This window comes from Pelodiscus sinensis, chromosome 6 (genome assembly GCF_052426305.1).
Source record: "Pelodiscus sinensis isolate ZL-2025 chromosome 6, ASM5242630v1, whole genome shotgun sequence".
NCBI classification, from domain to species: Eukaryota; Metazoa; Chordata; order Testudines; family Trionychidae; genus Pelodiscus; species Pelodiscus sinensis.
In genome coordinates, this window is record NC_143057.1 from 57,171,780 (window position 1) to 57,185,460 (window position 13,681).

The 13,681-nt window shown below is 41.2% G+C and overlaps 1 protein-coding gene across 4 annotated transcripts in view; it reads right to left on the bottom strand.

The window, feature by feature from the left end:
• PRR16 (proline rich 16) overlaps positions 1-8,947 on the bottom strand; it is a 241,397-nt gene extending 232,450 nt beyond the window's left edge. For all 4 annotated transcript variants that reach the window (XM_006128883.5, XM_006128884.5, XM_089779285.1 and 1 more), the window contains exon 1: positions 8,031-8,947. In XM_006128883.5, the coding sequence (XP_006128945.2) occupies positions 8,031-8,189 (159 nt within the window). In that variant the 5' untranslated portion in view covers positions 8,190-8,947. The remainder of the gene's footprint in view (positions 1-8,030) is intronic.
• Between the last annotated feature and the right edge of the window lie 4,734 nt (positions 8,948-13,681).

The window sequence follows — 13,681 nt, forward strand, 5'->3', positions numbered from 1 at the left end:
GCTCGGACCGGCAGGGGCAGATGACAGTTTTGCGGGGCCCCGGGCAGCATAATTCCACGAGGACCCCCCTTTGCCATGGCACATGCACAGTGACGCCATGCGCATGCGCAGCGGCGCCACAGCGCATGCGCAGGGCTTTCTGAAGTGCGGGGCCCGGGGCGGCTGCCCCGTTCGCCCTGTCCTATATCCGCCCCTGCGCACCAGAACTGTATCAGAAGCAGCAGTGTGGGGTGACAGCAGCTGATCCTTGGGGGAGCTGTTTTTTAAACCTGCTCCTATCACGAACCAGCTGCCACCTGGCACCTCACGATGCTGCCTTTGATACAGACGCTGCAATGCAAAGTAGCAGGGGGCTCCTTGGGAGTGGGGCCAGAGAGTATTAGCTGCTGGCCCCACCCTTGGAGATTATAGACTAGTAAAGTAATCGATAAGAATTCATGAGGTTACTTGACTATACTATTAACCGATATTTAATATCCCTAGTGTCAACCCATACATACATGCACATCAATTTAATATTGTTCCAGTTATTTAATCAAAATATTATGCAGTACCAAGTGAAATTGTATATGCGTGTCAAATAATTATAAACTGTATATAATGAAGAGGGACAAGTCACTGTTCCACAATGATCTGCATCACTTGGTAAATTGGATGCAAGCAAACCATACTCATTTTAATATGGCTAAATGTAAATGTATATGGAATGCTGACAGGTGGACTGGAACCTGGGACCTCTGGATCTTAGTGCACAAGCTTCTAAAGCAGTGTTTCTCAAAGTAGTCCGCAGACCCACTCTGAGAAAGTTGCTACCAGGCTACTCCGGTTTGTTTATTTATCTGCTCCACAGCCACAGAGCCTCACAGCTCCCATTGGCTGCAGTTCACCATTTGCAGCCAATGGGAACTGCAGGAAGTGCTGTGACCTAGTCTGCTGCTTTCCATAGCTCCCCTGGGCTGCAAATGGCAAACTGCAGCCAGTGGGAGCCATGAGTCTCCGTGGCTGTGGAGCCATTAGGTAAACAAACCAGAGCAGCCCATTAGCAGCTTTCTCAAAGGAGCGGCTGTGACCCATTTTGAGAAACACAGCTCTAAACAAATTAAGACTAGATTTTTTATGATGGTGTGTAACTAGCTATTGAATCAATTTACCAAGATTTTGCAGTGGATTTTCCATCACTCCAATTTTTTACATCAAGATTACATTTAAGAAAAAGATAGGTTGCAGTTCATATAGGAATTAATCCAGAGAAGTTCTATGATCTGTGTTACATAGGAGATCAGTCTCGATCATAATGGTCTCTTTGGCCTTATCTATAAATATTTACACACACACACACACACACACACACACACACACACACACACACACACTCAACAGCCATAACTTTTTGAAATCTTAAAAATTTGTCTTAGTTTAGAATCCAATCTTCCTTCCACTGAAGTCAATGGCAAAATTTTCAGGAACAAATTTATACTTTTGCTTTACTACTGTTTGTTTTCTGATCGCTATCAGAAGCATTTAGATACCATGAAGTTCATATAAGCATACATTCCAATACTTATTATCACTATGGTACTATTTTTATTTGAAAACAAAATTATTATATATGCTTTATTTAGTTCAGGATTGTATAATTTATTTAATTTTCAGGTAACTTAGTATGGCACAAATGGAATAAATGTAGCTGAAAACAAAATAACATAAATTTGACAGCATACTTCCTTCTGTCAAGCCACATGATGTTAATAAATAGTGTTGTATGCATACATTAGTTCTATTAATTGTATATTATAAAAGAATGAAAGGAGTTACTAACTTATGGTGGCTTGATTCCAGTTAGATGCAAAGCAATTTCATTCATCATCACACCAGCATTTTTTTAATGTGTACCTGATAATCCTACACTAAGCATCAGAGGTTCAGGACCGCATTAGAGCTTCATAGTCATTACTTAACATCCACAACAATTTTACTTGAATACATTTGTACTTTTGTAACATTTTAAATGTATAAATAATGGACAGATCATAAGAAAAATATATATTTGAAGCACTGCATAGCTATTGAAACATATGCTGCATTCATTACAAAAGTTAAAGCAACATTACTTAAGCAGCTGCATGTCTCATCAAAGGAATGGGATGGGGAAATCAGAGGGAGAAGTGTGCTCAAGCCAAGAATGGCAAATCTTGGAGCATATAATTCAGATGTGTAAATCAAATCACAAGACATCTTGGCCTTGATGCCTGCACAAAACACTATCCCTGCCACATCAGTGCAACACATGAAGACTTCAGTCTATCTCAAGCACACACAGTGCTGCACATCAATTTTCCACTCTTTCCATTAGAAATATGTACTACTCTACCATGTACATAGTACTCAAAGCTTAACTATCAATGAAATTTTAACAGTGGGGGGAAGGCTCAGGATTAAGGAATGCTTTTCCAAGTCTCTGCATAGCATTTGCATTTGATCATGCCTGAAATCCATATCATGAAATGTCATTCCATAACATAGTGAGGGAGTTGCTGCCTGCACATCAGGAATGTAGACACATGATTGGTTGTTTCTCTATTCCTTTATTCTATCTCCTAGAGGGGGAGTCTCTGTAAATAGTCTGCTGCTGCACGCAGCTTGTTATTTCAGGATCTGACCTAAGTACTATAACTTCCCTTAGCAGAGTACCAGCTGCGCACAATCATCATGAGCTAAGAAATTGAGACTATAGGAGTTGGAGCTATGATATGTCTGTTCACATCTACCCTAACCCTGGTGAATAAACAATATTCCATATACACATGCTTATGTTACCCGTAAGAACTGCACACCAAACTTATCATACTGGCAGCCATGTCAGTAATGAATCAGGACATTTGTTCTGCTGCATCTATTACCTTTGCCATCACCTGAAGCATACATTACCTTTTCTCAATCCACTCCTGAGTTTCCTATTAGATAATTTCATGAAAATTGAACATTGTGGAAAGGATTATTTATTCATTCCTTAGTTATCCAAAACACAGAAAAATCTTGGGGTAGCTCACAGTGAGGAAAGTAGAACTAGGGAACACAGCAGGACAATGTAGCACTTTAAAGACTAACAAGATGGTTTATTAGATGATGAGCTTTCGTGGGCCAGACCCACTTCCTGGCCCACGAAAGCTCATCATCTAATAAACCATCTTGTTAGTCTTTAAAGTGCTACATTGTCCTGCATTTTGCTTCAGCTACCCCAGACTAACACGGCTACATTTCTATCAGTAGGGAACACAGGATTTCTTTGGATGCATGAATTAGGATTTTCCAAGATTTCCAGGGAATTTGGGGGGGAGGGGTTGATTCTATCCTACAACCATAATTTCTGATGAGAGACAGTCAACTGAATATTCCCAATTTCAAATTTAGGAGCCATCATGTTCCAATCGCAGGCACCAGGGCTTACGTTTCTCATGCGAGACAGACCTCCATTTTGGATTGCAGGGAACATTGGCAATAACTACAACAGCTGCTTTCTTTTGATAAAAAGTTGAAGCACATCCATTTGCCAATTAAAAGCTATGCAAATATTTCACAAATTACTTTTAGGAATCTGTTCTGGTTGGTGAGCTTTTCATCGCTATAAAAGCATTTACCAAATGATTCAATACAGGAGATTGCCCTCATCCAGTCAACACAGGAGAGGGAAGTCTTTAAAATAATAATAACACTATAACACAGATAAAAGGCAACTCCCCTCTTTCTCCCCCCCCCCCCCCCGAACTCATGAGGAAAACAGAATATGGGCTACAATATGCATTCTAATCCACTAATGCCAAACAAGGGAAATAATTCCTTAATAATTAGAGTTTTTAAATAGGAGGACAGAAATTTAGTTAGCACTAAATGCTATGGTTTAGTCTTATGGTTTCTCTAGTGCCATCATCTTAACTTCCAATTACTTCACAGGTAAATAGGTAAATTCCATCTGCAGAACAAGAACTAGTGTTAAAAATATTTCAAAAATAATTCCTACATCTAGTACTACTCTGAATGGATGAATTTTAAAATGAACTATATTATGAGCATACTCTTGTGGTTGATGAATACTCTGAACAAGCCAAAAAATATACAGGAACCACATAACTCAATTTATACAGCATGTTCTTCCAGTCCAAAACACATGCTGCAATTAATATACACCCATAATATTTTTTTCTTCTAGCAACAATACAAGAATGGCTGAGTTTCCAGTGAGGAAATTGCACCTATGGAAGAACTAGACACACATCAGCTGCAACGCAGAACTTGTCTCTCACACTGTTGCATCCTAACAAGTCTCTCAGTCACTCTTTCAGCCTCCTAAGTCTTTTGTGGCTGCCTTTGCCTAAACATACCAATAAATCATAGTAAATTATACAGAGTTTAACTTCTGAGCTGCAATAACTCCATTAAAATACATGATGTAATTTTGTCTTCTGTTTTGAAAGGAATTTTAATATCTTCAAGATATTACCAAATGATTCAATACAGGAAATTGCCCTTGTGTCTGGATTTCAGTGTAGTAAATTAAGTTAAACAAGATTTTGCCTGTTTTTAATACACTACAGTATCTCTCTTAAAAGTGCCCCTTACCCAGATAAACTTGTAAAGCTGTCTCAAACAGTTGGGCTCTCATGATCTGTGGAGGTTGCTAGCAGAGAGAGGATAACAGACCATATCAGATATTTTGGCCCTACTTTTATGTTTAAAACCAAACTTTTCTTAAGAGAGATCAGCTGCTGACCATTTGGCTTTGATTATATACAGGACTGTCACTCTGTAAATGTAAAGCTATTTAGAAAACAGTACTATCAGACATAACTATCATTGAACTTGGTGCTATCTTGGAATGCTACAGGAATCCCTCTCTTTCTCTGACCTCTAAAGGCCACAGCTACTGAAGTGGCCAGTAGGAAACATCCAGGGCAAAGAACTGATGGGAGAACGTTAATTTAAGTGAAACACTGCATAAACAAATGTAACTCTAGGGAACAGGAACAATCACAGCCACTCTTCATACATATTATTTTGAGAAAGTTCATTTCTGAGGCACTGAATCTCAACACTGAAACATATGTTTGAGCCAGATATAAATGCTGTATTTGTCAGTTTCACAGTTCCAAATTTCCATAAAAGTATAAAAGAGATCTCACCCATGACAATGTGGTGCCATTTTAATTTAATAAATAAATAAAAGCAAAGCGTACAATACAGTAGAAAATTTTCTGACTGCCATTCTCCTGAAAAAAATATTCATCCTACTACAGTATGAAGAGGAAAATTTACACCACAAGAAAAGGCACTTTATAAGAGTCTAACTGTGGCACACATGCAGTGAAGATGGAGGGGATCCAAAACATTTCCAAAGAACATTGTGTATTTGATTTACAATGCAAATAGAGAAAGAAAAAATGTGTCTTACAGTTTATAGCCCTGCCAGACTCCACAATGAAATGTACTTGGGCTAATATTTATTATTCTTTGAAATAGTGAAAACTGTTTACAAATTCATAGACAACATTTCACTGCCTATGAAACTAGCATTTCATGTCTGATAGTCTATATTCAATATACAATAATAAATTGCCCAGCATTGTACTTAATACATGATATTTTAAAGTCCTTTCAAATGCACAGCAATATATATATACAACCTATATAGAGACTCTGCTGGACTCTTAATTTAGAGTATCTTCAGTTACTCCCTGTTCAGATAAAGTACATTCCAGGATATGTTTAGAATTATTGGGTGGGTTAGTCTATACTATAAACATAGCAATCACATAGCAAACTTCCACAGACTCATCTCAAAATAGCTATAGTGCAAGATGTATATAAGTTATGAAGACAATGTTTTAAGAGGATATGACAAATAATTTCAGATGTTCCACTTATCTGTTGGTGCACTGTGATACAATTATTCTTCACAATTTAGGAGCACAAATTAAAACCCATTGTTACGGGAAAAGGTTATAAATTTTTCAGAACAGACACTCTTTAACAGTGCTTCATTTTCTTGCACACCGTTATTTCAAGTTGTAGTCCAACAGTACAGGAATTTTAATTGAAACTTTTGGTTTCATATCTAACAGGGAAAAGAAGCTCCAAACAAGTCATTCTTCTCCCAACAGGCAGAGGTAAACCCAGTTCTCTTGCACAGATGTAGTCAGCCAAAACAGACATATCTGCTTTGATGTAACATCCCACAATAAAAGATGACACTTGACCTCCACCTACAGAGTTTTTGTTTGCTTACTAGAGGAAAATGAGGGGTCTAATTAGATATATAAAATGATTTACATTCATGGAGCAAAACACAGGGTAGGTTCTGAACAACATGTACTAGTGCAAGAACAGAAGCCTATTTATTCTAGCAACATTTTAAAATGTCCAAAGAACTGCTATACAAATAAGAAAAAAAAAACCTTCTTTCTGTTTTTAAAACATCCAGTGCATGAAAAAATAGGGCAGGTAGCGCATTAAGAAAATGGAAAATTAGAGATATTGTCTAACAGAACAGAGTGAAATATCTGGGATTGTGATTATTTTAAATCATGCTCAAATAAAGATTGCATCTGTTTTTAGTGGCTATATATTTATATAATCTAAATGTTAATACACCGCTGAACTCCAGACCATCTCTGAAGGCAGAAGACTGTTGACTAAACTTGTTGAAAATATTGTTAAAATAGAACACTATAATGTTTGAGAGCAAAAAAAACACAGCCTACTATACATGTCAAATAAAGGATTATGAAGCAATGCACACAGACTTTGGACTTGAATTTCAATACATAATCCAATCCAACCATCTGTCGACCAGTTGTGTAGCAAAATCAAGACTTGGGGCAAGCTCCAAAAAGGACAGCCAAGTTACATTATTTTAGCGACAGCATTGTGAACTTAAGTACATCTCCACCGCAATTATAGTCCTGTCTGCAGATTAGCCTACAGGAGCTGACACTTGTCACTGACCAAAGAAAACATTACAATAGATACCCAGATATATAAAACAACAGACATTTTGCCTGATGCACATTTCGTGACCGTGATTCAAGTGTGAGAAGGAAAGTGCAGATTTTGCTACAATGACCTTTGTAAATGTTAGCAAGATCGCTAGACTTGTCCTTTTCCTTCCCCCAAGACATGGAAAAGCCTCCAGCGCATTTATAACCGAAGGAGACCTCCCCCCTTCCCGTTCTCTATTCCCATCTTCCAGAGTAGTGAGCGTCAGGCAGCTGCGGGATGAATCTAGAGTTACGCTTGCAAAGTTAACGTGGGCGCTAGAAGGAACCATTCTCTTGTCTTTCTCGCCCCCCAGATGTCCCGGACCCCGGGGCAGCGAAGGCTCCTTCCCCCATGCAAAAGCTGTAATAAGTTCAACAGTCCTCCCCATCCCCCAAACATAACACTCGCAATAACCACCACACCGAGAGTCAAAGCGCGAGTGACACAGAGAGGGACAGAAGCATCCCTCTCCCAGAACAGCTCCAGGGAAATCTGACTCTCCATGGATGGGAGGGAGGCTGGAAATGCCTACAGATCCCTTTGCTTCAAAGGGCTGGCCAGGTACAACCCCCCTAGAAGCCGCAGCGAAAGCTGCTGAGCGGGGGCTGTGATGGAGACCCCGGACACAAGTGACTAAGTGAGACCCTCACTACCAGCCGCGGCCGGGTGGCAAGCCCCACTCCAGCGAGACATTCCCTCTGCCATCAGGCATCCACACACACAACAGCGCCTTTTCCCGGCTCCACCGCACTCCGGCGAGCACCGGCATCCAGGGGCTGTGGCACCCCAAGCCACCAGCTGGAGCTGCCTGACTTTCTACTAGGGAGGAGACACTAGTTGATTCCCCCCTTGGCAAAGCCAAAGCCTCCCCAGCCCGGGTCCGGCGGCTTGCGGCGCGAGCGCTCTCCAGCTCCCAAAGAGTTGGCAAGTCGCTGCGCCCTAGAGGAGCCGTGGGGCTGGCCACTCCCGGGCAGCGCGCACCCCCCGCCGCCGCTCACCTCCTTGAGCTCCTTGGCCACGTCTTTCAGGTCCCCCAGGACTAATTCCAAATCCTCCACGATGATCTTGATCTGCTCCTTCACCTTGGCTTTGGAGGCGGCGGGCGGCCCCTCGGGTGGAGAGGAGGCGGCGGGGGTCCCCTTGGACTTGGCGGACATTCTCTGGGGGCGCGATGCGCGGGGGTACGCAGGTCAGGAGAGCTGGGTGACCGGCTGGTGCCCGGCCCCGACCCTCGGGCTCCCGGAGCTACGGCGGCCGCTGTCTTCCTCCCCGCACATTTTGGGCTCCGGGCTCCTCCGCGCTCCGCTCTCTGCCGAGCGGCTACACAGCGCCGCTGCCATCAACTCCCCGGGATCTGCACTGAGCGCGCCCGGGCTGCAGACGGGCGGACGCTGCGCCTGCGCCTCGCAGCCTCCCTCCTGTAGGCACACGCGCACGCACCGGGCATGCCGCTCGCTGAGCGCACGGAGCCGGGGTGGGGGGCAGCCGTGCGTGCGCTCTCCGCCTGCCCACCCCGGCAGCCGCCTGCGGGGCGCTCCTCTGACCTCCCGCTGCAGCTTTAGCCCAAACCCGCGCGTCAGGGCGGCTCTGCCCAGGGTGGAAGGAGGCTGGGGAAGGAGGGAGGCTGGTGGTGAGGGGCAGTGTGCGTGCGGGGGGTTAACCCAAACTTTCCCCTTCTCTACTCCCCTGTGCAAACTGGCCCAAAGAAGGGGACCAGCGCGGTTCCTCGGGGCCAGATGATTGTCCTTAGCGCGTTGGCGGAGAAGGCGGGAGTGCGGAAGGGAGACAGGCGAGGAGGAGGAGGAGGTAGTTACAACTCCTCCAGAGGAGGCGCTTCCTTCGCAGCGCACAGCTTCTGCTTGGACCACAGCGGGCCATTGAATCAGGATTGCAGGCGATCGGCGTGGTTATTCGTCTCTTTCACGCTACCCAGCGGGAGCTTCTTTGTGAGAGTGGAGGGGAAACAGCCACAGAAAAAAAAAATCTCCGGAAAACCGAAGCTTTCGCCCGTACCATCAGAGCCTGGGGAAACTCCCCACTCAGAACTAGCGGGTCTGTTTCTCCTGCTCATAGTACGTACAAGCATCCTGGGGGTGAGTCCCCCGTTCTCCTGCTCTGGCCCCTGTAACCATGTCGCTGCACCTGTAACGATGTCGCTCCGGCTTTTATCGCCTAAAAGCAGCAAGGAAGCTGGAGATTTGCAAACACCACCAAATTGGCAGGAGGGACTTGGGTCTTTATTCACTAGGCACAGGAGGAACAACACATCTTTTTTACTCAAGAAACAGAACCCGTGCCAGGAAAGAAGGTCCAGGAACGAAAAGGGGCTGTGACTGTTTCCATGAAATTGGTACCGTTAAGGGCAGGGCTTTCTCTATTCCGTACGTTGCTTGCTGGTTGGCTTCAGCATTTAATTTGCTAGGGCTAAGGGAAGAGATTATCAGATATTCACCTCTGGTGGTTTTTCCACTTATTGCAAGAAAATGTTAGGTCCATGCACTGAAAATCGTATTAGAAATTTCTATCTTCAACTTAAGCTCAAAACAGCCAGAAGAGGCAAACAGCCAAGCCCTGCGTGGATGCTCGCCATGGAGGGTTGCATCTGATTAAGAAATCTTAAATGCTTCCGTTTCTGAGAGGTCTGCTTGCAGTTTGCTCTGTTTTAACTTAGCAGCAGGAAGCAGAAACATCGCTCAGATTTCTCCGTGTGCGCACATCATTTCACATCTCACCCGATGCACACAAGTTGGTGGTGAACAGTTTTATGGATGAAGTGGGTGTGAGGCTGGAATAAGGAATGGAGAGGCTGAACTGCAAACAGTAAATGGCCAAAGGCAGTTGTCCTTATTCAGGGGGCTAAAAGACCAGAGGAAGTTTTTCTGGTAGAAAAAAACTGAAAGGTCTAGACTTAAAGGATTTATTAGTGATGCCAAATACTATTCTTAAAAATGTTTTCTTTGGGTATTCATTACAATCTTTTAAAATGTTCACAGTGGACCTGTTCACACCAGAGGTATTCACTTTTGCTAAGTAAGCAGGCAATCTGGTTTAAGTGCATGCACACACACTCTAATACTGTAGGAAAGTGATTTTAAGGATTCCTTTTCTAGAGTCATTCAGGTTGGAAACTAGATTATTTTGTTTATCCAGTCAGCGAACAGTAAAAATACCATATGACTTGCAGGACTATTCACCATTAAGCATTACACCTTGAATCTCAGATTTTGAATTAAGAGCCATAGGAAAATAATTAAGGATAAAAACATAACAAAAACTGTTTCCTGGTTTCCAGTCATTAATCCATTTGATAAGTACTACTCTATGTGTATACATACCATGAACAGAAAGGGAGCAGTATTTATTAAAACCTACTTATATAGATTGTGTGATGTTAGTTGATAGCTAGAGTGAAAAAAGCCCCTGTAGTTGCACAGTTATATAGAAATATCCAAGCATTACTATGGGAATGGATTAGTGATTCATGCACTTATCTTTTCTCCCACAGAGGTTAATTCCAGGTGTGTCAAAAGAAAGCCTAAATTCCCCTGTCACTTAATTGATATTACCAAATTATGAAATGGCCCTAGGTAATTTCAGTTTCTTACTGCTGGTTCTTGTTTTACATACCAATAATAATTTTGTACCATTACCACTTTTTTCATTTTAGTCCCCTCTTTAGGATTGTATATATATTAAGCCGTAGTGATCTCTCCCAGACCTGTTTGTTAAACATTTCCACTCTAAAAAGCCAGAATGCTTTTGACAAGATGAACTGTAGCCACTAATTTTGTCTCCACAGTTTTATTAACTTTTTCAAAGTAGTTTAAGGTAAAGAAGCATGAGTAATCCTCAGAGGAGTTGGACTGATTTATTCCTGTTCTATTAATCCACCTGTTCCATAGTTTTCTCTGTTTTCTTGGTCATGTACTACGGGTCCATGTTCTATAATTTTGGGGATCATTTCAGCACCTGTTGAGATGTGTATACAGGACTAGACCTCATCTCCTTTTCCATTACATGGTTCCTTTTTAATAATTAAATATATTTGTTAGTAGCTCTACTGCTTAGTGTTTTGTTTTTTATTCATTGTAAACATCTAGATGATAGTTTTCTGGTCCTAAGGTTTGTTACAGTTTAATCTCACACAATCATCTGTTTGATTTTTTTCTAAAAGTACTCCACCTGTACCTGTAAATAGGCTTGGTAGAATTAAGATTCTATATAAGTGATGGATAATACAAATGTTTTCAGTTTTCACTTACCCATTGAAGTTCACACTTGTGCAAAATATGAATTAAGCATTAATTAGTCCCAGTTGCAATAAATTAAGGGGTCAATGGGGGAGTCAGACAATGATTAACGAAAGACATTGAGATTCCTAAAGTTAAAGCCTTATTATAATAATTAACACAAATTGTCATCACATGTTCAGATATACAGAGAAATAACCTTCATTCAAACTAATAAGGTCTCAAAACAGCATTTTTCTTACTTTTCCTACAAGTCTTAATCAATTGATTTTTGTTGGCTTGTGTACGTAAGTTGAAAAATTGACATGTACCAATTAAAAATAATTCTTCAAAACCTGCCTATAAATCATAATCTAGAGTAGAATTCATCCATCATCTTCTGAGGAATCAGATAATTTCTTATTCCTATTTGGTTTTTCACCTTTTCATCCATGCGAGTCTGCAAGAACCAGAGATACAACAACATCCTCAACTTCTCACACAGTTCACAGAGAGACCAGTTACGATAGCAGGAAGGAGGCTGGAGACAGAGCCATTCAGTGTCCCTGGAGCAGAGCTGCTGGGCTCTAAAGATCAATCTCTCGGGCACTTTCAGGACTACATAACTCCACCTCAACACTCACAGAGGGCTTTGTGCCAGCTGATTCTCCTGTAAGTTTCTTAATGAATTTCTGAAGATGGAGGAGTAGGGTTCCTCCAGGACAGAGGATGTTTTCTTACAAATTTTAATTTACCTGGTAAAGTTTTCCCTGAACAAAAAACAGATTAAGTGTAGATTAAGATTGAGCCCACGTATTTTCATTTGGACACTATTTTGTGCTCCATCCCAGAAAACAATTAAATGAACATTCAAAGAAATGTGGCATTCAGCCATACCATTGCCAGTTGTCATTAAAGCACACAAGTTAAGCAGTTAAGTATGATTAGTAATTGATGAGACACAAAAGAAAAACCAAGAAATTACCAACTTGTTTTTGATAACTCCGTTTTTGGAGGAGGAGTTGGAGCTGCGGCACTGTTTCCGCATTGTGCTAAGGAGTAAAGCCAATTGAATAATACATAGAATGATTAATGAATACAAGCAACAAGTCCAATCTGCAGTTATTTTATGAGGTCCTATCCACTGTTCAAGAGCATTCAGGCAGTCATGGGTATTAATGAACATTTTCACAAATCACACTACACATATTATTATCAGTTATCACATGGACTATTCACATTGAAATGGCAGTACAATTTATTCATTCATTTTTTGCCAATTTAAAGAAAATAGCATCAGCGAGCTCATACAGTACCATGTATGATACCCTATTATGCATGCACTGTGTGATTAACTAATCATATACTTTATATAGTCAAAGGGAAGCATTTGTAAATGACACACAGCTTATCAATCATATGCATATGTTTAGCATATGCTAATTAGAACAGCTACAAAAATGAGGAACCCTTTATAAATTATTTCCAAAATACCAAAAGAGGCTACATCATAATAAATAATTGGAGAAAGTGTACTAGAAGCCACTATGCTGCTGAAAGTAAAGTCTTCCAGATGAGATGTCAAGCTGGTTTTGATGTTATAGGGTATATTTACACTGCAGAGTTTTTCCGGGAAAATGGCCGTTTTTCTGGAAAAACTACACTTACATCCACACTGCAGTTGAATTCTTTCGACACAAAGTTGAAAGAATGCAGGTGTTTTTCTGACAGTGGTAAACCTCTTTCTATGAGGAAGAAACCTTTTTCCAAAAGAGCTCTTTCGGAAAAAGGCGTGTGTGGACAAGGAAGAGGAATTTTTTTCAAAAGACGAGGCATCCAGGAAAAAGCACAGGGTCCATAGTAAATACAACTTAAATGCAAGATAGCATCCAATCAATGTGGATGTTATCTTTCGAAAAAGCAGATCGCTTTTTCAAGGTGCCTTTGCTGTGTGAATGCTCTCTTTCTAAAAAAGTTTTTCCAGGAAATCTCTTCCAGAAAAGCTTCTTCTAAAAGATGCCTACAGTCTATTCTCCACTCTCCCAAAAGTATAGTGGCAGCAATCATAACAGCTTTCCAAGATGGATAATTTGTGTTCTGGTTACTAAATTTCTTATATCATTAATTGGAGATGTTATTCTCTCTCATTTCTTTTTCCTGCGATGATATGTGGCATTTCTGATGAAGTTACAACGGTTGTGTTAGGTCAACCCAAAAGTGGCTGTATGTTGTTGGAAGACTCAAACAGAAAAAAAAAGAATAAAAGACAGTGTAATATAGTTACTCTTCAGATTCCCAATTTGATTTCAACTCATCGAAAACAAATAGTAAAAGAAAACCATCAGGGCTATGTAATATCATGCTTTAGCTATATACACTAGAAAATGAGTACATTTGGGCTAAGATTTCTTGACTACATT